Raw genomic sequence first — 27,384 nt, 5'->3', positions numbered from 1 at the left:
ATTTTATCCTAAGTGTTATTACTGAACATTGAGTGAGTAAACTACGCTTTAATTAGGTCCTGAAATTATAATATAACGAACTTAGGACTAATACGTAGATGTTACAATACCGTGAAATGTTTTTTGGGTGTTAATCTAGCATCATTAAACTAGGAACCATCTTCTCTCTAAATCCTCTACTCAAGTTGGAAGTTACAGAAATCAACCACTTTCAATTTTAACGTTGGCAGCTATAGAGCATGTTTACTCAGATTTTTATTCATTCATGGAAAGCCGCTGAACCAATTTGCCCATGTCAGCAGCCAGAAGTTGTATAAATAAACTTGCAAAGTAAAGTCAGTGTTTTCAACTCGATATTTGCGACACAATATCTAGTAGTTTAGTGGAAGGGGCTACTATGTAAAACGGAACCAGTGGCGTGTACTGGTTTGATGGCTTGGGCTACTACTGACCTATATAATACATGTACGGTACATTATTATTATTATTATTATTATTATTATTATTATTATTATTATTATTATTATTATTATTATTATTAGTCCTAACTATTGTTTTTAAAAGTCTCGTGATAATTGAAGAATAGATAGTAATAGTACGTTACACTATTTTCAAGTTTACTTTCAATACATAGAATTGTATTTCTCAAGTTGTCCGTGGATTACCGGAGATTCACAGCGCGGTTCCAGATGGATAATTTTCCAGTATAACAAGTATGCACCAATAATTTACTTTTGTTTTGCTTGAAATAATGTTTGTACTAGGTTAGGAATGATTATTTTTTGAATGAATATTTTATTTGAAACAGAAAACAATAAAATAGTAATATATAAAATTTGATATTTTTAGGTTTGTAAAACAATTTCTGATATATTATTTTTGTATCTACATACCCAGATATAATACTGGTAAGATACCTATTGAGAAACAATAGATATATCTAATGTTAAACCTTCAACAGACACCTATTTTACTTTTTTAATCTTTTTAGATTTCTTCAATATTCCAATCAAGTTATGGAAGGAATACGGAGATGTCTACAGAGTGTGGCTGGGTCCACTTTTATATATTGCCGTCTCCTCACCAGATTTATTCGAGGTAAGTGATTTCGTTGCTCAACACTTAGTAATAACTCTTATTATTATTTCTCAGCTTGCTGCTATACAGGGTGTAATCTACACCCCCCAACACCCCCTAACATCCCTCCAAATTTCTTTACACACACCCCTGGATGGAAAAGGAATACCCCCCAAATCCAATTGTATCAATCAGTATCATATAGGTTATTTATTACATCAAGTTGAAAAAGGTTTAGCGTTTAGGAAAGAAGGCAATATTCTTATTTATTTATTTCACTTCAAAATATGAAGCGACCTCGCTCTCATGTACCACTTCGAGAATCACATGACCTCATTGTTTCGGGTGGTGTTTCGATCAAAACAATTGACAAAACAGACCCGCTTATATCTACCCTCCTGCGCTCCGCGGTCGTTTCCGAGAAAAGAGATGGATGGACAGATGCAGATGACTGAAATTGGCAACGTCTTGAGCGGTCATTCACCCACCTCCTTCTCAATAAGGAAAAATGTGACAATATAGTAATAAATCCTATACCAGATTCAGTTGGTAAGTGCTACTCTGCAAGTGGTGTATTAACGGACGGAAGATTGATCGAGGTAAGAATTATATATATATTTTAGACTGAGTCTAGTGTTACACAGGAAACATTTGTTGCTAGCTTATTTTTTTGTTATTTTTATTCACTAAATTCACTGAGCGGATTTTTTTTTTTTTTTTTAGCAAAATTGAGCTCCATAAATGAAAGCTGCGAGGGAGGGGGAAACATGAAACTGGTTACTCTTGCTAATAGTTGCGTAACAAAATATACTGTTTTGTTTGAGTTTGTTTAATAATGTATATCACTATTCTGAGAGCAGCCCCCTTTTATTTTGAACCCCCCCAAATAAAAATTTCTGGCGTACTTACTGCTGCTATATTGTTTGGGAGACAGATCTGCTCCTAAACTCCATAAGTTTTATTCTTGTTGTTGTTGTTTCTGAATTTGGCCGAGGCCATAGATCGCATGCATCTCCTGTCTATGTCTTCTTTTCATCCTCACACGATTTCTTCATCCTTTAATTTTTGATCTCTCTCTGTTCCTCAGAAATTACTAGTTTGACCTTATACTTATGTAGTTTGTCCTGGAATGTCTTGATGTTGTCAACTAGGCTTTTGAACTCCTTCCTGTTATGGATCACATCCATTGTCCATCCAAATCCATTCTCCGGATCTTTCTTCACTACTTCTACCGATTTCGTTGTGGCCTCCACTCCTATGATGTACTTGAAAATTTTCTTCTTCAGTCGGTTCTTGTCCGTTCTCATTAGATGTTCGTATAATTTCTGTCTTCGTTTACGAATTGTGATGGTAATCACGTCAGTGTCTTTAGAGGTTCTCGTTCTTTCTTCTTTTCCAAGTCCCGGGTTCGATCCCAGCTCGCGCCGTGTGGACTTTGTAGTAGACAAACATCGTGCTCGTGGGTTTTCTCGGGGTTCTCCCGTTTCCTCCCACTTTCTTCATTCCACAATTTCATTCATTTCTCATACTCACCGTCTCCTTTAGCCTAACCGGCATAAGCGTGGGACGTAAAACCTAAAGATTTTTCATTTCATTTCCAAGCTTTCGTGACAGTGTCCAATACAACAAGCCACTATCCAGTTTTGAATTCAGGCATGTTCAAGGGGTGCTGAGCCCCATCTAGAATATATATGTGCTCCCCTAGAATATCTTCACACATGTATTAATTTGTTGTTGTTGTTTGTTTGTTTCGGAAATAAGAAGTCTTAAAGCAAAGACTTTTCTTTTTTTTTTAAAAAAAAAAGAAAATTAGATACTTCTTTTGCCCAACCTAATTGTTCTAATTAACAAACCCCGCTTTCATATAAAGTCGAGGTTAAATAAAAACTTGGAAATTATACGGCGTGACAAACATCTTGGCATTTGAAGGCGGCGCTCTACGTTCCCTTTAAATGCTGCTAACAAATGCGAGGCCAGCGGTATATCCACGTTTATTTTGTACACATCCACGTCTATCCCCTGTCACCTGATCGCGCTGTAGTTTGTCTGCTTAGCCATAGCCACACCCCTTTACCAGTTGGCAACGTCGCACCAGAGCTTGCGTTTTATTCGTTTAGCTAAAATGCCAAGATGTTTGTCAAATCCTTTAGATACAAACGCTTTACAACATTAGTTAGGTAAAAATGGCAATATGTTGATAATTGCAACCGAGCAGACAATAACAAGTCGCAAGTTTCGTTGCGACAGATTCCTGCTGCTCTACTGCAATCTGGAACAGAGCCCCTCTTAATTTTTTATTGCCCCCCTTGTACAAAAGTCTGAATTCAACACTGCCACTATCTATGTCTGTGTAGTATTCGACGGGTATTATCGTGAACCGAAAAATACAATAAGTAATTGTAAAATATTTCACCCTATATTTTCAGAAAAAAGATATAACTAGATTGTTTTTATAAGAGTAAGAGACAGACTAAGAATAAGATCAAATTTTCATGCAACAGCAATAATTTCAGTGTTAAACAAGTGTAGTTGTATTCAGCGGTGCAAATCTATCTTCAACATTAGGGGGACGAGTAAGACCATTCCCATGTACAGATGGTGATCAGAAAAATGGAAACACCTGAACGAAATTGCAACTTACCAGATTAATATGGTGTTGGGCCACCTTTCGCCTTCAGAACAGCATTGATGCGACGTGGGATGGAGGCATAGAGGTCGTGAATGGTAGCAAGTGGAATTTTACACCATTCCTCGTGTAGGGCATCGGCCAGTTCTGTGAGAGAGGATGGAGGTGGAAATCGTCGCCGGAGTCGTGTTTCCAAAACGGACCACAGATGTTCAATTATGTTGAGATCTGGGGATTGGACGGGCCAGGGGAGGCGTTGAACTTCATCCCGATGTTCCTCAAACCACGCTGCAACAACACCAGCTGTGTGAATGGGTGCATTATCATCCTGGAAGATGGCGTCATTGTCCGGGAACAACATCCGGACCATAGGATGCAAGTGGTCTCCTAAAATTGCGATATAATCGTTGTCAGTGATACGTCCGCTAAGTGTGACCACAGGACCCAATGAAAACCATGATATGGCGGCCCACAGCATCACCGAGCCGCCGCCATGTTTTACAGTTGGGCGGAGACACTGCAGATCATAAGCTTCTTTGGGCGTTCTGCACACGTAAACACGGCCCGTGGTTGGGAATAGGGTGAAGGATGACTCATCCGACCATATCACACGTTTCCAGTCCTCAACGGTCCAATTTGAATGGTCGCGGCACCATTTGCGGCGTACGAAATATATATACAGATGGTGATCAGAAAAATGGAAACACCTGTAGTTGGCAACACGTCAGATGTATGGGTTGGCAGTGGTGTCGTGGCGCCCGCAGCGCCGGACCGCTGGTGGTGTTGTGTTAGGTCGGTCTCCATACTACGTCAGGCGCAGTGGAACAGCAGTGTCCAGTGGCTGCAGCAGACGGAGGTAGTGTAAAATGGGAGACCTCTCAGATTTTCAAAGAAGGCAAATTGTTGGTGCGCGGTTATGTGGAGTGAGTGTGACTACTGTGTTAGGTGTGTCGCGTGGGACAGTGTCGAAGGTGATGACGGCCTACACAACACACGGGAAAACCACATCGGGGAAGCGGAACAGTGAGCGGAAGAAAATCATGAGTGACAGGTCACGCCGGGTATTAAAGCGCATTGTCACGCAGAACCGTCGTGCCACTGCGGAGCAAGTGACGGAGGAACTCAATCACGACCTCCCTCACCCTGTTTCGACAATCACAGTCCGCCGCAAATTACATGACATGAACTTACGGGGTCGTGTTGCACGGGCCAAACCGCTCATCAGGGACCATAACGCTTTCGCACGCCGCACATGGTGCCGCGACCATGCAACTTGGACCGTTGAGGACTGGAAACGTGTGATATGGTCGGATGAGTCATCCTTCACCCTATTCCCAAACCATAGTTTGCCGTTTTATCCAGTGTAAAGCAGGATTGAGCCCCATTTCATGCAGTGTATACCTGAGCTTCAAGGGGGGGCTATAGCCCCTATAGCCCCTCGTAGATCCGCCACTCTCTGTCTCTCTCTCTCTCTGTATATATATATACAATGCTGTTGAGAATCAGTGGAGCAGAGTTGTCTTTAACATTGGAAGGCGGGAAGATTTGAGGCTTATTTTGGGCGGGGGGAAGCATCAATTTGATCTCACTTTCCTTTGTGGCAATCGGACACAAATCATCACATTTCTCGCTAAAAACACATTTCAAATCGGATTATTGGAGTAGACAGTATCCCCAGTCCCAAGATTGGAGGGAACATGTCCCCCTCATCCCCCGGGATTTGCGCCAGTGTCAAAACTCACGTTCTCTTGCGCATCTCCTTAATAGTTCAGAAATGTATGTGTACATTGGGGCTTCTTTACCGATTTACTACGCACTGTGGCATTATTAGCAATATTCTATAAAACACTAATAGCACCCAAGATCGAATACTGCTCTCCCATACGGCCATGGTCGCACCTACGCATCTCTATAGACTTGATTTCCGGGAGGACGCAGAAATAATTCTGACCTTAAATTTCTTCAAAAGATAGTGTTAATGGGAATTTAAGATTGGAAACTCTTCCTTAAAAACTATTCTTACGTTTCTATTCCCGGAAAGCCCAGAATACCTCTCTTTTTTATCTTGCCCGCCCCATTTTGGAAATTACACAGAGGTTTTTTTTTTTTTAAATCACATAATACCGAACTATTATAATAATCTACCAACTCTCGTGAACGTTTCTTCGAGCTACAGGTGTTTCGCAAAGTAATTAAACTCGTGTTTGCCAAATAATATTACTTTTGCACCCTTTATTCACACTGCTGTTACACTGTCAATATATACACACTGGCGTAAATCACGGGGGGATGAGTGGGACATGTCCCCTCCAATTATGGAATTAGGGTAACTGTCCCCGCAATAATCCCATTTGAAATATGTTTTTGGGGAGAAATGTGATTATTTGTGTCCGATTGCCACAAAGGACAGTGAGATGGAATTGATGTCCTTACAGAATAAGGCTCAAATCTTCCCGCTTCTCAATGTTGAAGACTACTCTGCTCCTTTGATCCTCCACATCATTATTTTCCAAGTTCATAAATACTTTGAACATTGCGTATATATATATATATATAAGGGGCGGATCCAGGATATGATCAAGGGAGGGGCTAAACCATATTTTACCGTTTTATCCAGTGTAAAGAAGGATTGGAGCCCATTTTATCCAGTGTATATCTGAGCGTCAAGGGGGGGCTATAGCCCCCTCTTGGATCCGCCACTATATATATATGGTTCCTCCGATATATATAAACACACACAGAAATACACATCTGAATATTTTAAATGAAAAGTTAAATTACGAATTTTATGTCTCTAAGTCTCAAAGATTCCGAGAGATTTAATATAATAATTGTCCCCTTACTTCCCTCCTTTCTCGTTGAATTTCCAAAAATTCTTCCTTAGTGGTAGGCTTACTTTACATTACGAATTCTATGTACTGTACAAATTTCACGTTTCTAGCTTAAGCAGTTTGGTCTGGACATTGATCAGTTAGTAGCCAATCGATCAGGATTTCTTTTATTTAATTATTCTAAGAATTTCTAAATACGGCATAATTTTGCTATTTTACACAGGGTATAATCTAGAACAGAGCTGTCCGCCAAACCATTTTCTGCGGCCCATAAAGCTCTCATGATTTACGATTGTTATTACTGATAATATTTTCATTTATATTTATTCATTTTTTTTAATGTTTCCACTCTTGTTTCGAAATAAGGCATCCATTTAGCGCTTCTGTACAACAAAAAGGCGCGGGCATCCACGGCAACACTACAGTCGGTAATGTAACTACAGGCAAAATATCGTTCGTTGCTGAAAGGAACGATTACTTCAATAACCAATACATCTGGTCTAGCTTAGAAAAGGAGACCCTTTCCTCCTCGAACTCTGCCTAGAAGCCATAAGGCGCAAGAAATACACCACTTCCTGTCACAAACACATAATAATAATAATAATAATAATAATAATAATAATAATAATAATAATAATAATAATAATAATAATAATAATAATAATAATAATAATAATAATAGTTGCGGCCCTCCTCCACCTTACTAGCAAAAGACGGCTATGACCCTCAGGCTCATTATAATTGGACACCACTGATCTAGAAAATAAAGAAAGAGGGTATGTAATTTAAAGGGTCCGTGATCATAAGTATTATAACAAGAGGCCACATCTCGGAATCTCTTAAATTTAGAATTAATATTTCTCATTTACAAGACACGTGTCGCAGCAGGTTCTGACTTTGACATTAAATGGAAATTTAATACCGTTAAATTGAGAAAGAAATAAGCTATGTTGTAAAATTCATTTTTTTTTTTTTCACGGTATGAATGATATATGTTTCGAGTTTTAAAGTCTCTAGGATTGTACTGTACATACATATATACTACGGAAACCAAAATTATCATATGATTTGACAATCATTATTCATGTTGGCAACCCAGGTTATATATCAAGGATTGCAAAACTTAACTCTGCATAATCAGTGATACCAGCCTGAAACATAATGAAATCCCATGTCGAGGCAAAAAAGTCCCATTTTACGTATGAATTTCCTACGTTACACTAATTAAAAGTATGCTATAATATTAAAAATTAAATTTCTCTGTGTTTGTCACATTTTATAATACCTAAATGAATAATCCGTAAATTACGGTCTTCTCGAAAAATCCTACATATGGTGATTTTTAACCGTTTCCAAGATAATAAAGTAAAAAAGTTCCCATGATATGGGAATTATCCCACACATGGGCATCACTGCAGCATATACCAATTTACCTTCATTAACCCCTTCACATATGACTTTTTTCGGAATTTCTTTGCAATGCTGTATGCTTTATTGTATGCTCTCTTGCGCGTAGCCATCTTTAAATTCCACTTGACACATTCACTTGTTTAATTTGTCTTGTAAATAACAAAAACAAACATCTCTGCCTCTTCCGGCGCTTACTTTAACAGATGTTCACAAAACACAGGAAACCTGTAAGCTTCTACCGTCTATTGAGAGCAAGCGAAAACAGCCGCTCAAAAATCGGAACGCGTGACACGCGTCAAAATACGGAACTGAAAAGTGAAAAGCAACGCGTCAAAATATGGCAAGGAGTTAATGAAGCAACGGCATAAATTACCCATTACTGCTTCTCTAAAAATTAACTACATGCTTAAAATGCAAAAACACTGCAAGCACTCCAACGCTGTTTTAGTACGTGCACTCTCCTGTTTCACCTACGATGGTTTTCATTTCTTGTGTTTCATATACAACAAATATAGTTCATTCATTTTTTAGTTACAATCCATAACATAGAATATAAAAACAGTCAGGAATAAAGTAAATATTACTACATATTCTGTCAGTTACCCAATCGTATTATAAAAAAATGAGCGTTGCTATATGATGCCACCTATGAACAATTTCGACATTAGCTCTACATTGCCTTACTTGCGATGAGGATGAAAGATATTTTGGTGTAGCTGTTGCAATTATGACGTGAGAAATTGTTATACTTTTTCTTTCCCATTTTGTGCTATTCCCTGTCTTGTTTTTCAAGATAGTAGTATCGAGAAGGCGTTTCAAGGTCCCATGAATGAATAAATTAACGCCATTCAAAGACGCCCGTGGTCATGAATCATGCAGTTGTATTGCGTTGTTACTTTGGTCATTAAAAAAAAAAAAAAAATAGTGCAATTGCTGGTGCTAATGTCAGTTCTGGAAACGTGAATGTGTTTGTGGTGCTCCGATTTTTATTTCTTAATAACGATTATTTCTATTTTGCCTTTGTGTTTTGAACAAATCATCCTCTTTTATGATTAATGATGAAGTTTAAAAACTTAGTGACTTGCTCTAAAATTACTCGATAGAGGGAATGTCACCTTCGTGCCATTATTTTGGTCCGATATCTGCATTTAAAGACCTTGGGTAGTGCATAGATCGTTCGTTAATTTCTACTTTGTATCTGTACTTTTTGTATTGCATTTTATATTTAGCGTAGTTGGTATTGATCACGAGAAAACTGATATAATGTATTGTTTTGTTTGATTCAGAAAGCTATAAGAGATAGCTATTTAAAATGTGTTTAAAACTATTTTCGAAATCATGACTGTTATAGAATATGTAAATTGTATATATTTGCTATCTCATTATCTGCGGATGCGGATAGAGATGCTGCAGATGAGGTACGGATTCGGATGTGATATTTTGTATCCGTGCAGATCTCTATTACTACTTCTACAATTACTATTACTGTTAATACTATTACTGCTAGTATTACTGCTACTACTACTAATACTATTACTAGTACTGTTAACACTACTAGTATTATAGGGAGCTAGCTTGTTTACCAGCGGGGGCTAAGGCAAAGGGGGAAGAATTTCAACCATTTTTCTGCCTGACTCTTGCAATACTCTCTTTCCTCCTTCTATATGTCAGCGTTGCCAGGGTTAAAAATTTGTCACATGAATGTCATTCTGAAGAGTTAGTGTGAGTTGGTTATTTGTTGTGTGCTGTTGTAGTTGCAGTTTTGTTGCTTAATATTCATTTGACAATGGCTTCACAGCGAAAGAGAGGGCAAACTATACACAGCGAAGCTAGAGAAGTAATAAGGAAGGCCATAGTACAGTGCGACGAAGAAGCAAGGGAGAAAAAACTGAAGCATTTGTTATCACAGCCTAATTTGCGTGTGTCCACGTATACAGGGATCTTCGATAGGTATTGCATAATTGCATAAACTCTTTGAATTAAGTGAGTATTAGCTGAATTTTTTGACAACCTACTGGCAACCCTGCCCAGGACCGTTTCTTAACGACGGGGTGGGGAACCTGCCAATCAACTCTGAATTCCTCAGCCTCGCATTAAAGCTAGCTCTCTATAATACTTATACTAAAACTACCATAAAAACACTATCACTGACACTATTTCTACTATTAGGCCTACTACTATTTTGCGTAACTCTTTTCAATGTAACTTCCTCCGAGATGAGTTGACATCAGCAAAAAATCTTTTTGATTGCGTTAGTAAGATAGATACATATCTCAAGAGGTCTGGATTGCTAACTCGGCTGCCACGCACTGTTAACCAAGACACTGACGTAAGATGGAACACTAAAGATATACCACATTGACTTGACACCTAGTCTTCCGTTCCAGGCGCTGCTATCGGCTGAAGAAATTCCACTCCCTTTCGCCAAAGTAGATAACTACCTCAACATGCCATCATGTCCAAGAGAGCTAGATATACTACTACAATGGTGGAAGCAGCAAGAGGAAACATGACCAAAATTGTGCAAATTACCGCTTTAGTGCGTCTACTGAAAGAGATTTTCGTGTTACAGGCAATATATGTAGTTCAGCAATGGAGAAATGCTCTAAAGCCTGAGACTGTTGACTCTATTTCCGTGCTATTCGATGAATACAAGGACATACAGTAAAGCGATGTTCATTCTGCACTATTAGTTTCGTAGGAAAACTTGTATTTTTATTCTGTTACCATCAACTATCCCTTCTATTATATGTGATTTTAAGAGCGGTTCCGGTAGCTACCATTTATGCATTTATCCCTCAAGGGACACTTGAGGTATATTTCGTTGAACAATGTTATGTGTTGATTTTGTTTGATTTACTTCCTCATATTCCACCATAGAGATCTTTTACTTTCTTGTGATATTTATCATTATGTTACAACCGTTCCAGGTACACCTAATCGACTCTGGCGCCTTGCTGATTTATTTGAGCATTATATTTTATTACCATATTTGTAGCATGATACTATAAACAATACAGGAACATGTAACACCATTTGGTATCTGCATTGCTAATTGAACATTACTACATACAAATTGCGCTGATCTTATGAATACGCCAGTTCACGGTTTCGGCCTCCGTGGTTTAATGGTAGCGTACTACATTCTACCAGTGGCGAAGTGTAATGCTACAAGTAGGGTAGGACCGATAAACTAATAACACAAATAGCATTTAATGTATCATAAAATATTTAAAATTATAGTCAGAAATCTATTTTCCTTACTGAGTTAAACAATAAAAAATCTACCAAATTTATCTATTTTAAAGAACTTTGATAGCTACATTTCTAACACTGTTTAGAGTTAAATTTATATGCATGTATAAATATAGATTTTTTTAATAAGAATGAATATTTATATAAGCAAAAGTAGACGGAAAATAGTATATTATTATTATTATTATTATTATTATTATTATTATTATTATTATTATTATTATTATTATTATTATTATTATTATTATTATTATTCAAATATTTACACGAGGGAAGCACGCAAAATGAATTAAAGGAATATTCACATTTAGCTCCACTACAAAATTTTGAAGTGCATTTCATATTTTCTTCTGTCTGGGATTTGCAGGGGGTTGAGGGGAATTTCCTCCTCACTTGCTGGTTTTATTTCCTGCACATTTGAAAATGGACGGAGAGAAAAAGAAAGTACATTCGTACAGTTAGCTGTCAAACTTCTTGAATAAGCGTTTGTTACTTGCATCTCCCAATTTAAAGTAAGTAGAATACCGCATTTAATTAATGCATAACGTGATAATGACTTCACTAGAAACATTAATGCTCAAGAAGTACTTCATTTTAATCAACGCAAGATATTTAATATTGTATTCTACTGTAGTATTAATATTGTAGTATTGTATTGTACAGGGTGTCCGAGAAGTCCTTCCCTGATTACAGAAATTGATTACTCAGGCTAGAAATAAGATAGAAATATGAAACTGGTGTTGAATTGTTTGCAAACTATAAAAGTTTTGGTCACATCAGTACACTTCCACATGAGCACCCTTGGTAGCACGTAGCACATCTAGGCGATATTCAATTTCCATCCACACATTAGCCAACATCACTGGAGGGATCGATGCAACGACTGTGGTTATTCGTTGCTGCAGGGTTTCAAGATCTGGTACACGTGTTCGGTAGACCTCATCCTTGACATAACCCCATAAAAAGAAGTCTAATGGGGTTATGTCAGGAGAGCGTGGAGGCCAAGCTGTTGGTCCATCACGACCAATCCATCGCCCAGGAAATGTCCTATCGAGATAGGCACGGACGTCCAAAAAAATTGAGACTTGGTAAAACAGAACAAACCTAACACAGACAAAAACTTTTATAGTTTGTAAACAATTCAACACCAGTTTCATATTTCTATCTTATTTCTAGCCTGAGTTATCAATTTCTGTAATCAGGGAAGGACTTCTCGGACACCCTGTATGTAGTGGCGTATTTAAGGGGTGATTTCCGAGTTTAAGCACTCAGCCACTCACCGAAAATTTATCGCAACTTTTTCTTGTTTGATATATATTACAAAATGGTCACATTTCCACAAAAAGTTGCAAAGCCCTCCGAAATAAAATCGTAAAGACCTCACCGATTCTATGAAATGGTAAACTCAACTTAAATTACACAGAAATACTATTATTTTATCCTGTACGGTATCAGTTGTTCAACATTTTGATAGGAAAAAATGAAAAATGAAACGAAATCTTTGAGTTTTACGTCCCACAGTTATGCCGGTTAGGCTAAAGGAGACGGTGATGAGAAGAGATGAATAAAATGAAGAAAGTGGGAGGAAATGGAAGAACCACGTGAAAACCCACGAGCACGGTGTTTGTCCACCACAAAGTCCACACGGCGCGAGCTGGGATCGAACCAGGGACTCCAAGCACCGGAGGTGAACGCTCTACCACTGAGCCACCGCGCCCCCAACATTTTGATAGGATCAATGTTTTATAATATAGCGCCATTTATAGTGATTCTGCAACAGTATGTTTTATAAATAACAAGCATTCCTAATATTTACTTAAGAAAACACGTTTCTTTTGCAGGATATATTGGGTAGTACAAAATTTATTGACAAAGGGCGAGAGTACGTGATGATGCATCCTTGGCTTGGAACAGGTCTTCTAACGAGCACAGGTATCCAATAAACTTATCACTTTTTGTTATCAATATTTTAAGGATAATCCATTGTTTTATAGTTAATACGAATTTTTCATACGCAGTTCCTTACACAAGGTGTTTCTATTTACACAGAGTGTTTCAAGATCAATAGTATTGACTTAGGGAAATAGTAGTCACCGTTGCCAACTTAGCCATTTTACAGCTAAATCTACTTAGTTTAATATGATGTTTACACTGAGAAAAAAATCGTATGTGACAAACGTAGGTTACATATGTAAATCCTGTAGTTTTTTTGGCCTTAATGTACAGCAAACGTACAACTGAAAAAGTACATTTTATACGTACTTTTCGTATAAGTGTTCCGAATAAGCGTACGTTCCTTAGGAACGGAAAAAGTATATATAGGCGGTCAGGATCTCCTATACAGATGGACGTATGTAACATATATCTGACGTACGTAACGCACGTATACGAATGTAAAATCCTGAAGACTGTTAGGTATCAGACGTCCTGCAACGGCATGATGTAATACCAAGGGCAGTGCATATGTAGGATATGGATACCGTATGCTCCGTGCTGATTTCTGTAGTAAACATAAGGATACCATATATTTGTACAATATACTGCTGACCTGATAACGGATTTTTCTCAGTGTAGCCAGCAAAAATGTAGTTTAGTAATTAACTTTAATTTTAGTCAACTCTGGATAAATTTCTACTTAGCAATATTTGAATACAGCTTCTAAATTCTAATCAAAACTTATGTAAAATCATCAATAAAAATAAAGCATTATTTAGTTTCATTCGTTTTGCTTTTAGTAGCATTAATATTGCCATATTACAATCTATCGTATACATTTTATTTGTGTCTTTTTACCCGACGACAGCGAAGCCAAAAGGCAGGTATTGTGTTTTTTGTGTATTTTAGATTGCGAGTTATAGTGGCTCATCACTAGTGTGCTCAGTTCTGGTGCTTTGGAGTTTCTGGTTCAATTACAGGATAAGTGATGGACAACCTCGGGCCCGTGTTTTTAATCCACGTTCTAATTAGGGGTGGGCACAAAAACCGGTTTCGTGGTTTCAACGAAAACGGAGATAGATCTTTAGACTTTCAAAGAACCAGTTTTGTGAAAATCGATTCACTTTTCTATCAAAACCGGTCTCGCCTTTTTATCGGAAACTGGTTTGGGGGAAGACCGAAATATCTGTTTTTCAGTTTTTCTAAAACCTGTTTTTGCGAAGGGCAAAGACGCGCAATTGTCTCTGATAAATACATGATATTTAATAAATTGTATACTATTAAAAAACATGAAACTCTGATGTCGGTGGACCTTCCCACTCCCAAGTCAAAACCTGAAATAATTCTACTGTTGTACAGTAATTACTGACTTTCATGAATTATTCTTCTCTTGTTAGCATATTTCATACTATGACTTCTTTTTATCACATTCTTTTGCCAGCGACACCCATAAATAATTTTCAGTTTGTAAAACTTTTTCGTTATCGCTGCCAAACGATTCTTTATTTGTATAATATTCTTTGCTATATTTGAAATTATGGGAATAAATAAAATGTGAATCTAAACAAGAAATTCAAAATATTCTTTAAAAAAATATATATTTTCTAGATCTATTTTTCGTCCCCCATAGCGACAACCATGTATAGCTCTCGCAACTCTCCTAGGGGTCCTGACTCTCAGATTGAGAATCTCCATCCTAGAGGACGTACAGGGTGTCTCAAAAGTCCCCTAACATAGAGTAACTCTGTTATTATCAGAATTACAACAGAGTGTAAGAGGGAAAAATCACCTTCAAATATGGTGTTTTCAATCTAAAGTGAAGGAATATTTTGAAATCGGACGAATTGGTTGGGCTGTACACTCTTTTTGTGTCCAAGTTAAATGAAAATGCAACGTTGCCATTTACCTGGACCCACAACATAAGTGAATGAAGTCACTGTCTTTCACGCAAACATGTCAATGGCCAGCCCCATTTCAAACAGTAACTTCATTCACTTATGTTGTGGGTCCAGGTAAATAGCAACATTGCATTTTCGTTTAACATTGGGCGCATAAAGAGTGTACAGACCAAACTGCTCGTCTCATTTAAAAAACAATCTTTCACTTTAGATTGTAAACATGATATTTAGAGACGGTTTCCCCACTTACATTTTGTTGCAACTATGTCAGAGGACTTTTGAGACATCCTGTACATGAAGAATATTAAAGTAAAACTTACATTTCATTTTTATCTCTTCTATTTTAGATTAATGTTAAAACCAAGTTCAAGTTCAATGACATAGAACTTGTTAAGTGTAAGTCCATTTTGTATTTATTTATTTATTTATTTAGACTTTTAGTTCCAATGAGATAACTGTTTTGTCATATAATAACAAAAAACTGTCCTTCCTTTTTCAAACCGTCTTAAGAATTGAACCTCTGCGATCAAAGTTAATTTTGGGTTCAATATTCATGTTCAAAGTCCATCGGACATGATAAGGGCATTCACATGGAAATAGATACAAATATACGTATGATAACAAAAACACAAAGCACTTTGTTGTCTGCCACGAGCACGTTCATTGCACTTTGTTTCATTGCGCTTTTTCATGTTTTGATTAATATATTTCTAAATTAGAAAGACAATTTACACTATTAGTCTGGTGGCAGAGCAAGAAAACCTTGCATTTTGGGGTGACCAAGGTTTTTTGATGTTTTCTTATAGATTTTGATATGCTGAATCCAAAACTGCCGGGTGCAACTCTGGCACCCTTGAGCATTTCCCACAATACTCACTAACGATTTCCCCTCCGCCCTTTTTATTAAAAAATCGTTGACTTCGGGGAAATTATCTGTAACTTGTACAGTATTTAACGTAGAATAACAGCTCAGACCTTGTTATGCTTCTATTGGAACAGTCTTTCCAACTATGTTAATCATTTGGACTGCGACGATCAGGAAAGGGAAATAAAATGGGAAGTTCTGGAAAATTCCCTCCCAAAGCATGTTTCAGCTATTAATATCCAAGAGCCGTACCTCGAATCTCCATCCGGAAAGAAAATATTTTTATTTTTTCATGAACTTTCGACACTAGCAAACAATATTAGGAAGGGTACCGCCCTGACACCCTTGAACATTTCCCACAAAACTCACAATTTCCCATCATTTGTATTTTACAAAAAAAATATTGACTTCTGGGAAATTATCTGTAACTTCTACAGTAATAAACGTAGAATAATGGTCCAGACCTTGCTATGCTTCTATTGGAACAGTCTTTCCAACTATGTTAATTACTTGGGCTGCGATGAACAGAAAAGGGAAATAAAATGGGAAATTTTGGAAAATTCCCTCCCAAAGCATCTTTCAGCTCTTAATATCCAAGAGCTGTACCTCGAATCTCCATCCGGAAAGAAAATATTTTTATTTTTTCACGAACTTTCGACACTAGCAAACAATATTAGGAAGGGTACCGCCCTGGCACCCTTGAACATTTCCCACAAAACTCACGATTTCCCATCATTAGTATTTTACCAAAAAATTAATGACTTCTGGGAAATTATCTGTAACTTCTACAGTAATAAACGTAGAATAACGGTCCAGACCTTGTTATGCTTCTATTGGAACAGTTTTTCCAACTATGTTAATCACTTGGGCTGGGATGAACAGAAAAGGGAAATAAAATGGGAAATTTTGGAAAATTCCCTCCCAAAGCATCTTTCAGCTCTTAATATCCAAGAACCGTACATCGAATCTCCATCCGGAAAGAATTTTTTTTTATTATTTTTTCATGAACTTTCGACACTAGCAAACAATATTAGTTAGGGTACCGACCTGGCACCCTTGAACATTTCGAGACATTTTTATTAAGCATGAATGTAATGTATTTAGACTGTTCCAAAATTTTCTATTATCAGTGTATTAATAAATCTTATGTTAAAAAATAAATATTATAACTTTCTTCAATTTTTATGATTTTGATTAAAATGGCACCTGTAATTCGAGAGGTTTCGGACACTTAGAGAATGAATGTTCTAGTGGTATTCTAAGAGCCACACTTAGCTGTAAAAAGTGGTTATTCAAGATAAACTTACATAATGACTTAAGTATGTCATGTTTATTTGTAATATTATGCCTCACCATTTTCTTCACTCTCGTCAGCGTCGTTATGTGTGTACGTGTTTAGTTTGTTGTAGCATCTACCATCAAAGCATTTACAAAACATTGTACAAGGTAGTTTATCTACACAACTACATCTTCTTGTTGAACAAGGTTTTTCTGACGAACAGGAACATTTGATGAGGTGAAGTTCATCGGCAGGAGCTGGCTCAACATTTGAAGGAAGCATAACTGGCCTTAACGATTTGTTTGTTTCATCGCGTGTCCATCCATAACAAGTTGAATCAACATTTTGTGGGTCTGCCCTGTCTGCACTCAGCCAAATTAGCATTTGTAGATGTTCGGGCTTTATATTTAGTTTAAAAGCTTCCGACGTCGGTGGAAGAGAGCAAATGTAGTGGGGTTCTTGTGTGAGCAGATGCAGTTTTTTTTCTTCCAAACGTTAATACGAACTTCTATCATAGACTTCACACTTGCTACACCATAGCACGCAGCTACAAAGTGAGTTGCTTCTTGTTCTATATCACTGGTTATATCTTCCTGAAACCCCAATTTTTTCAAGCTAACTCCTTTTAACACTTGTTTAATGGCTGTTGATTTTCTTGTATTATAGCCACCATATTCAGGAATGACTTCAGGACTCCTAATGATCGACTTTAAAAACTCGAAATCTATTCTCTGTGCTCTGTACACTGAATAAACTTGAGATGCAAGTAATGCTAGAGTTGGTACTTCTTTTACTGAGAAATGTTGGGGCATTGGTGGCTTTTTTGGCCCTGTGTACCGGTGTACAGGCACTCCACTAGTCACACGTTCCTTCATTTCTTCCTTTGTAATGCGACAAATTTTGTAACTGTGCAACTCCATGACTTCACCACATGAGTTATCAGCAGAGCCATACTGTGAGTTTGACGTAGGTCTTTTTGAGGTGAAATAGACGTGTCGAAGTTGTCACCAACCACTTGCACAAATCCGTCTGTTGAGGGATTAAGTCCTTGCAAAGTTGGTGCTTTGCTGGCTTCTGCTGCAGCTGACGCTTTAAATCTTAGGGTCTCACTGTAACTACAAGTGATTCCAAACTTATAGAATTCGTCAATGAGACGTTTGCTGTTCAGAAGCATAGCAAGAGCAATCTGGAGAATAGTTGGCTGCTTTGTCAATGCTGCAGTTACGATATTGCAGGTAGTTCACAATGAGTATTGCAGATAGCTCAGTAATTCCAAACATCTCTAATAGGGAAGGTAAAGTTTCACTAACATTATTTTTAATGTTGTCTTCAAAGAGGGTAGTTTCGTAACTTTTCAATCTATCATCAGGATTCTTCACTTCATTCATTATCTTTGTACTTAGTTCTTTTATTGTTTCTCCATCATCGTTGTCATCTTCGGTAATATTCATGGCAAGAGAAGCTTGGTTTTTAAAGGTAAGAATGCTGGATACACCAGGAGAGGACAATACTAGAAGGTCTTTACCTATTCTTTCCTGAACATTTCTTAGAATTGCAAGACGATCAGTTCTAGATCCACCGTTCTGTTGATAAAGATGATAAACTTCGATGGAGTTCCAAATACGAGAGGCGTCCTCTTTTAAAGCTGTCGTGACTGCGTTGATTCCATCTCCGTCACTTCCTTTATTTATGCTGCGTTTCAGTGAACAAATTTTAGCTGACTTACTGTGCAAAAATTGATAGTAACAGTCGTTGTGGTAACGAGCGTTTGCCGCATGTAGATCTCCAACAGCTCCATTTACAAGCACTCGAACAGCTTCGGATAATTCGTCATTTCTAACATCACATATTTTGAGGATAGCTTCTTGAGGTGGCCCTGGACAATCGACCGTTCTAAGAAGGTGATATCTGCGCCATCGACTTGGATTTTTTGGATCAGAATCGGAACAGATCTCTCCACAGAATAGACAGTCAGTAAGAAAATGGAAAGGTTTCGCGTCTGATCTTCTAATCCGTCTCACCTGTGATTCAGAGGAGGTTGAAGTTGGCTGTCTTTGGCTCTCTTGATATGCCACTGCGAAGTATATGTTGATACGCAGTACTTATGAAAGTATACTGGCATATTTTCCTCAAGAGAAATAAACCGTCTGTCATGTCTAAGACTACTTGCCAACATAATTGATCGAACTCAAGCTGGTCCTCCAGTTATAAGCCGCTCTTGTGTTTCCTGACATGTGAAAATGCACGTCTTTTCATCCGCCATGATTTTAAAAAGAGCACTATGAAACACTATTTTGAAACGTGTTAACACACATAAAACAGTGACAGTTTATTCACTTGGCACTAGTCAGCTGTAAACTCATCCACATGATCACTAAAAACTGTTATGTCTATGTGATGGCTGCTACTTGTAGATATATAAAAAGGTTGAATTAATACACGGAGGAACGTTAGAATTAATAACGATGAAAAGATAAAAGGAAATTTGAACATGAATCCATGAACTTTTAGCGAGGAATCGTAAACTAAACTTAAATTGTTAAAAACGAAATGAGAATACAAGTACTAAATATATCCTACTGCCCACATTATATGAGGAAGATAATTGTACCATTTATTGTGCTACTTATCAATTCTACAAATGTAAATTACTTTTAAATTTTAATTATTGAAGTTCATAAAAGACGGTTACAGTTCACGTCTGTACGGTTATTTTCAAATGTAGAAAGTTCATGAAAATATTAAAATATTTCTTTCGGAAGGAGATACACCCCTTCCCTTTTGTACTTTAAGAGCTGAAAGATGCTTTGGAAGGGAATTTTCCGAAATTTCCCATTTTATTTAATTCCCTGTTCATTGCAGCTCCAAGTAATTAACATAGTTGGAAAGACTGTTCCAATAGAAGCATAACAAAGTTTGAACCGTTATTTTACGTTAATTACTGTAGAAGTTACAGATAATTTCTCAGAAGTCAATGATTTTTTGGTAAAATACTAATGATGGGGAATTGTGAGTTTTGTGGGAAATGTTCAAGGGTGCCAGGGCGACACCCTAACTAATATTGTTTGCTAGTGTCGAAAGTTCATGAAAAAATAATAAAAAAAAATTCTTTCCGGATGGAGATTCGATGTACGGTTCTTGGATATTAAGAGCTGAAAGCTGCTTTGGGAGGGAATTTTCCAAAATTTCCCATTTTATTTCCCTTTTCTGTTCATCCCAGCCCAAGTGATTAACATAGTTGGAAAGACTGTTCCAATAGAAGCATAACAAGGTTTGAACCGTTATTCTACGTTTATTACTGTAGAAGTTACAGATAATTTCCCAGAAGTCATTAATTTTTTGGTAAAATACTAATGATGGGAAATCGTGAGTTTTGTGGGAAATGTTCAAGGGTGCCAGGGCGGTACCCTTCCTAATATTGTTTGCTAGTGTCGAAAGTTCATGAAAAAATAAAAATATTTTCTTTCCGGATGGAGATTCGAGGTACAGCTCTTGGATATTAAGAGCTGAAAGATGCTTTTGGAGGGAATTTTCCAAAATTTCCCATTTTATTTCCCTTTTCTGTTCATCGCAGCCCAAGTAATTAACATAGTTGGAAAGACTGTTCCAATAGAAGCATAGCAAGGTCTGGACCATTATTCTACGTTTATTACTGTAGAAGTTAGAGATAATTTCCCAGAAGTCATTAATTTTTTGGTAAAATACTAATGATGGGAAATCGTGAGTTTTGTGGGAAATGTTCAAGGGTGTCAGGGCGGTACCCTTCCTAATATTGTTTGCTAGTGTCGAAAGTTCATGAAAAAATAAAAATATTTTCTTTCCGGATGGAGATTCGAGGATATTAAGAGCTGAAACATGCTTTGGGAGGGAATTTTCCAGAATTTCCCATTTTATTTCCCTTTCCTGATCGTCGCAGCCCAAATGATTAACATAGTTGGAAAGACTGTTGCAATAGAAGCATAACAAGGTCTGAACCGTTATTCTACGTTATATACTGTAGAAGTCACAGATAATTTTCCCGAAGTCAACGATTTTTTAATAAAAAGGGGGAGGGGAAATCGTTAGTGAGTTTTGTGGGAAATGCTCAAGGGTGCCAGAGTTGCACCCGGCAGTTTTGGATTCAGCACATCAAAATCTATAAGAAAGCATCAAAAAACCTTGGTCACCCCAAAATGCAAGGTACTCTGCAAATCTTATGGACTGGCTGCCAGACTATATGAATCAAATATACAAACTTTCTCTGTCGGATTGAACTGATTCCAATAAAATTTATTTGTTTAATAATGCTAGTTTTATAGAAGATTCAAAGATGATTCTTAATAGAATCAATAGAACTCTGTGAAGTGAAGAACATGATATGGGTAAATGTGAATTCTTATGCTTAGTATTCAGAAAAATTATAAAGAATATATATTTTTCGCATTTTAGTGCCTATATTTTTAAATTCTAAATACCTATTTGCCTGGCCATTTTCCACGTTTTAGTGCCTACCGTATTTTACGGACTATTACACCTTAATCTTTAAGCATTAAGAAAAAATACCATGTTTACCATGTTTATTATTAGATTGCACGTTGGTTGGGAACGATGTTTCGTCGTAAGTGGGTTGGCGCTGCCATTGGTTTTCGAGTGTGACGTCATACTGGTTAGTTCCGTCGTCGCATGTTAGAGGCGCTACGGTTCGCCTTGTTTCCAGTTTTTCGCACAGTTTACGGTCTGTATATAGTAATCTGTGGTTCTGGGTTTGTAATGGCGGTGCGGAAGGAAGACAGTGTTAGCGAGATTGTAAATCCGCACAACTCATGTTCGTCGCATCGGTGCACTGGTGCTTCCAGTTGAATCCAATGTTGCCAGATAGAGATAGGTTTCCCGCGGCATCGAATATATGGCCATTTTTAAGACAGGCGGGAATTTTAAATCAAACATTGGACAAACATTTGTATATTAATTTCGAGTACGGTATAAGACGCGCCTGAATTTTGGAGGCAATTTTTCGAAGAAAAAATGCGTCTTATAGTCCGTAAAATATGGTATATTTTTAAATTCTAAGTGCCTATTTGAATACCCAATTTTCATGTTTTATTGCCTATATTTTTAAATTCTAAATGACTATTTGCTTGCCCTTTCTTCACATTTTAGTGCCAAAATATCTAAATTCTAAGTGTCTATTTACGCGCCCATTCTTCACGTTTTAATGCCTATACTTTTAAATTTTAAGTACCTAACTGCCTGCCCATTTTTCATGTTTTAGTGCCTAAATTTTAAAATTCTAAGTGCCTATTTGAATGCCTATTTTGCATGTTCAGTGCCGATATTTTTAATTCTAGTTGTCTATTTGCCTGCTTATTCCTCACATTTTAGCGGCTAAATTTCTAAATTCTAAGTGCCTATTTGCCTGCCCACTTTCCACTTTTTAGTGCCTATATTCTTAAATTATACGTACGTATTTGCCTGATCATTTTACACGTTTTACCTGCATAAACATTCAGTGTCTAGTAATTAGCCACTTTTCTCACAACACATTATTCAATGCAAATAGTGAAAGAGACATTTGTTTTAAAATTTTCCTAGTAATATATGTATATATTTTTGGTTTTTTATTTTGCAGGAAAGAAATGGCACACTCACAGAAAAATCTTGACTCCAACTTTTCATTTCAAAATCTTGGAACAATTTGTGGACGTATTCAACAGAAATTCGAATGTTCTGGTGAAAAAACTTAGGAAAAATCTTGCATCAGAAGGTTTTGACATTTTTCGACCTGTCGCTCTTTGTACTCTCGACAGTATTCTTGGTAAGTAGAGGAAAACAACTTTTCACCTGGTATTTCAATATCTTGACTTCATTTTTTGTAGAAGCTGGATTTTCCTTTTTACAAAATAGTTATACAGTAAACTTTCGATTTACCGGGGTAATGGCCAGAAAGATGCCCAGGGTTAACTCAAAATTACGATTAATCCGTTAGAAGCTAATAAAAAGTGAATGCTAGTTAGGAAATAGGAATAACCCATAATTTGGATGTATGCAAATGACATAAAATGAACAAAAAAGTAGAACCCTTCTAATCCGTCACCTTTCGGACTGAAGGTACTGTATGGTCGGAACGCAACAGTGGTCAGGCTATCAGAAAATACCGAAAAATACGGATTTACAATAAAATAAACAACCTCTGAACTCAGAATCTACTGTATTGTTCCCTACAGTAAAAACAAACGAACAATAAGCACTAAAAACTGTACAGTACAGAAAAGGAAAGAAACAATACAAGAGATAACGGAGCACTAAAGCAGATATGCGGTAGAGCCTGTCTATCTCATCTCTGCCCTCGGAAAGTATGCGAACTACACTTCGGCCCCTCCCCCGCCACCCTCTGACGGAGGGAATTCTTCCTTTGCTTACGGAAAAGAAGTGAATGACGTCAGCTGTGTTGCCAATTTCTCATTCATTCGTTTGGTTTTGACGAGTAAAGATCGTAGGCTACTTAGAATGGCTAACAAGATAGAGGACAGCGAAGTCCGTGAAATAATTCATTTTGGCAACGCTTCCGGATCCAACAATTGAAAGATCTCGGCAGCAACAACTTCTCCCTCCTCTTTTGAGGGAGGTACGGGAAAGTACACATCGGCTGTAGCGCCAGAAGGGGCACAGAACAAATAGAAATGCTCTAACAGTAAGTAAACAACAATACCACGACGGCAGTAAACGAAAATGGGTCTCGTGAGTAACCGACGAGTCGAGACAAGTCTGCCTCGAGCACGGTCATATCAATCGGAGTGGCGGACCAGCCGAAGGCGGACGAGAAGGGTTCTACTGTATTTGCAAAAAGAATAGCGTCATTTAGTTCAATCTGGAGTAAAAAAATTGGTTACAGTTCTTTAAAAACAAAATTTTGTTTCTTTTCTTTTTTCTAAGATCGATGATTTTATTTCATATGGCATCATCGTGTTGCTCAGCAGGCTGTCAAGTATTTACTTGCCCTTTCAAGTAATCCTAAAACAGGAGTGTAGCCATAAGGGGACAAATGCAGGCCTGGGACAAAATTCCTGTTTCCCAGATGGGATTCGTCTGTTATCTATTTATTAAGCTTGTAAATAGCTCGGCCCTTAAATAGCTTGTAAATAGCTCGGCTCAAAAATTCCCTGTTTAGAAACTTGGTGCCTACTCCTCTGTCAAGAAGGCACTGTGGATCATGTGCTGTTGTGGATTAAAAAAAAAAAAAACTCATACTCCCAGATACTATGACGTCACTGCTGTTATGCCAGTCCTCTCCATTGGTTTAGTAGCTACCGAAAGCTACTTTGGTGCAGCTGGCTCGGATTCAGTTCCTGATGGGAGAGCATAACAAAATTTGAACACATCACGGTGGTTTGGATTCCATTTTAAGCATTAAGTCCAGGTTCCACATTGCCTGGATGCTGAAAAAGGACATTAAATGTAAACGAACAAAAAATACTGTTATTCAACACATTTTCTTTTCTTTTCTTTTTCTTTCTTTCTTTCTTTTTTCTTTTTCTTTTTGAACTTTTCGTGAAAAGTTTTGTTTTGCACTGATAGTTTTTGATCGTGGTAATTTTTCCTTCGTTTGGCAGTAAACACATTTAACATTTTCTTTGACGGACTGGTTAATTCGCCCTCAGTAAGTCGGTAGTTTACTGTATTGCTGACTATTTGTAGTCATCTATTTATCTTACTCGCTTACTACTTCACTATATATACCCTGAGGAGTTGAACTTTTAATCATGTTTTGTTTATTGCAAACTTGAGCACGAGAATAAATTTCGATGTGTCTCGCATTGAAAAGGTAAATTCGTAGTACTTTCTCGCCTTGAGAAATGTATTTCTTTATGTTCGAAGATTTTTGTCTTAACTCGCATTTCTTCAAGAAAATGTCTCGTCTCGAGTACACTACTATCATCCGGTTATTCCTAATACTTCTCCTTATACCTTGTTAACTGTTAAGGTTAATTCCCACATAGTGTGTCTTTTCCATGTTCCATAAAGTTTATTTTCAGACCTTAACATTGAAAATTCATTCACTTGTCATTTTTAATTCACACATGACGTTCCGTTTCCATGCCGTGTCTCGACAGGCAGCCTTAAAGAGAAACTAGCTCGGTCGTGACTGGTTTGCCGCGATCCTTCGGCTTTCTTCGGAGCACACGAAGCAACACGAAGTTTACTAGAACCAAGGGAAATGTAGAAAGCAATACCGGCATGGTATGGTATGTATAAATGGTTGTGGCTATGGCATGGATCAGAGATGCAGTGGGTCAAGTGAGTCAAGTTTTCTGAATGGGTCAGTGGGTCGTGAATCAACAGCATATGACCCACCGTGACTCACTACGACCCACCATGTCCCACTGCAACCTATCACCCACCATGACCCACTGTGACCCATCACCCACCATGACCCACTCTGTCCCGCCGACTCCTTTGACCTACCGAGCCACTCTGCTCACTGCATTGTAGACAGCATCTTCTGAACACTGGTGAATTTGTCTACCTTTTACTTTCAAGGACTCCATTTCCCTTCCGTTCTCATTAGTTTTTGTTTACTTACCTGAGATGAGTATCTCTAAGTGAAAAAAGAACTTCAGGCACTTTTAGATTTTGATATTTGTAATTGTAATAATATCATTAGGACTTATACTACTACTTGGCTTTCGAGACACACAGCCTGTGAGTTTTTACAGGAGCTATCTACTGGTAAAAATGCATTTTTGAATCACTGTAATATATAAATTATTATATAAAAAGTTGAATGTAACTTTGTGTGCCTGATTATGAGGGCCAAATTGCAAAGTCAAATAAAATTACTTTTGGTATATAGTTAGGTCTTAATCCAAACTGGGATGTTATCATATCGCTTTCATTATAATACATACCCTTAGGAGGTAGTGGGAATCCCAATTTTTGCGAAAACAATTTAGTATCTCGAAGCCGTTAAACTTGCAGAACTGAAATTCACGTCCATTTAGACAGCCCCCCCCCCCCATCTTTTCAGATTCAATCAGAAATGGTCTCAGTCGTCTGTACATCATTTGTACAGAAATGTGCAGGCGAAATTTTCGTTTGTACACAATTAAGGGCGCCGCCAGAACGAAAACAAAGTGGGAGGGGGGGCTGTCTAAATGGTAGCCCCCCCCACCTTTGCAGATTCAAGCGGAAATGGTCTCAATCGTTTGTACATCGTTTGTACAGAAATGTGCAGGCGAAATTTTCGTTTGTACACAATTAGGGGCGCCGCCAGAACGAAAACAAAGTGGGAGGGGGGGCTGTCTAAATGGTAGCCCCCCCACCTCTTCAGATTGAATCGGAAATGGTCTCAATCGTTTGTACATCGTTTGTACAGAAATGTGCAGGCGAAATTTTCGTTTGTACACAATTAGGAGCGCCGCCAGAACGAAAAAAAGTAGGTGGCTGTCTAAATGGTAGCCCCCCCACCTTTTCAGATTCAATCGGAGATTGTCTCAATCGTTTGAACATCGTTTGTAGAGAAATGTGCAGGCGAAATTTTCGTTTGTGCACAATTAGGGGCGCCGCCAGAACGAAAACAAAGTGGGGGACTGTCTAAATGGTAGCCCCCACCTTTTCAGATTCAATCGGAAATGGTCTCAATCGTTTGTACATCATTTGTACAGAAATGTGGAGGCAAAATTTTCGTTTGTACACAATTAGGGGCGCCAGAACGAAAACAAAGTGGGGAGCTACCATTTAGACAGCCCCCAGCTTTTCAGATTCAATCGGAAATGGTCTCAGTCGTTTGTACATCATTTGTATAAAAATGTACTGGCAAAATTTTCGTTTGTAAACAATTAGGGGCGCCGCCAAACGAAAACGAAGTAGGTGGCTGTCTAAATGGTAGCCCCCCCACCTTTTCAGATTCAATCGGAGATTGTCTCAATCGTTTGAAAATCGTTTGTACAGAAATGTGCAGGCGAAATTTTCGTTTGTACACAATTAGGGGCGCCGCCAGAACGAAAACAAAGTGGGGGCTACTATTTAGACAGTCCCCCCACCTTTTCAGATTCAATCCGAAATGGTCTCAATCGTTTGTACAGAAATGTGAAGGCGAAATTTTCGTTTGCACACAAATGGGGCGCCGTCAAAACGATAATAAAGTATATGCTGCCTAATTGGTAGCCCCTCCCCACGTCCGATTCAAAAGAAAATTATCTCAATTTTTTGTACATCATTTGTACAGTAAT

The 27,384-nt window shown here is 37.7% G+C and overlaps 1 protein-coding gene across 1 annotated transcript in view; it reads left to right on the top strand.

The window, feature by feature from the left end:
• LOC145672904 (cytochrome P450 4C1-like) overlaps positions 1 to 27,384 on the top strand; it is a 114,892-nt gene that overhangs the window by 8,011 nt on the left and 79,497 nt on the right. Inside the window, exons 2-4 of the mRNA XM_081742105.1 lie at positions 992 to 1,098; positions 13,041 to 13,131; positions 22,785 to 22,970. Coding sequence (XP_081598231.1) covers positions 992 to 1,098; positions 13,041 to 13,131; positions 22,785 to 22,970 — 384 coding nt within the window. The remainder of the gene's footprint in view (positions 1 to 991; positions 1,099 to 13,040; positions 13,132 to 22,784; positions 22,971 to 27,384) is intronic.

Source organism: Thermobia domestica, chromosome 16, assembly GCF_964235325.1.
Source record: "Thermobia domestica chromosome 16, izTheDome1.hap1.1, whole genome shotgun sequence".
Taxonomy (NCBI): Eukaryota; Metazoa; Arthropoda; class Insecta; order Zygentoma; family Lepismatidae; genus Thermobia; species Thermobia domestica.
The sequence above is the reverse complement of the archived record's forward strand: the minus strand, read 5'-3'. Positions and strand labels throughout refer to the sequence as shown.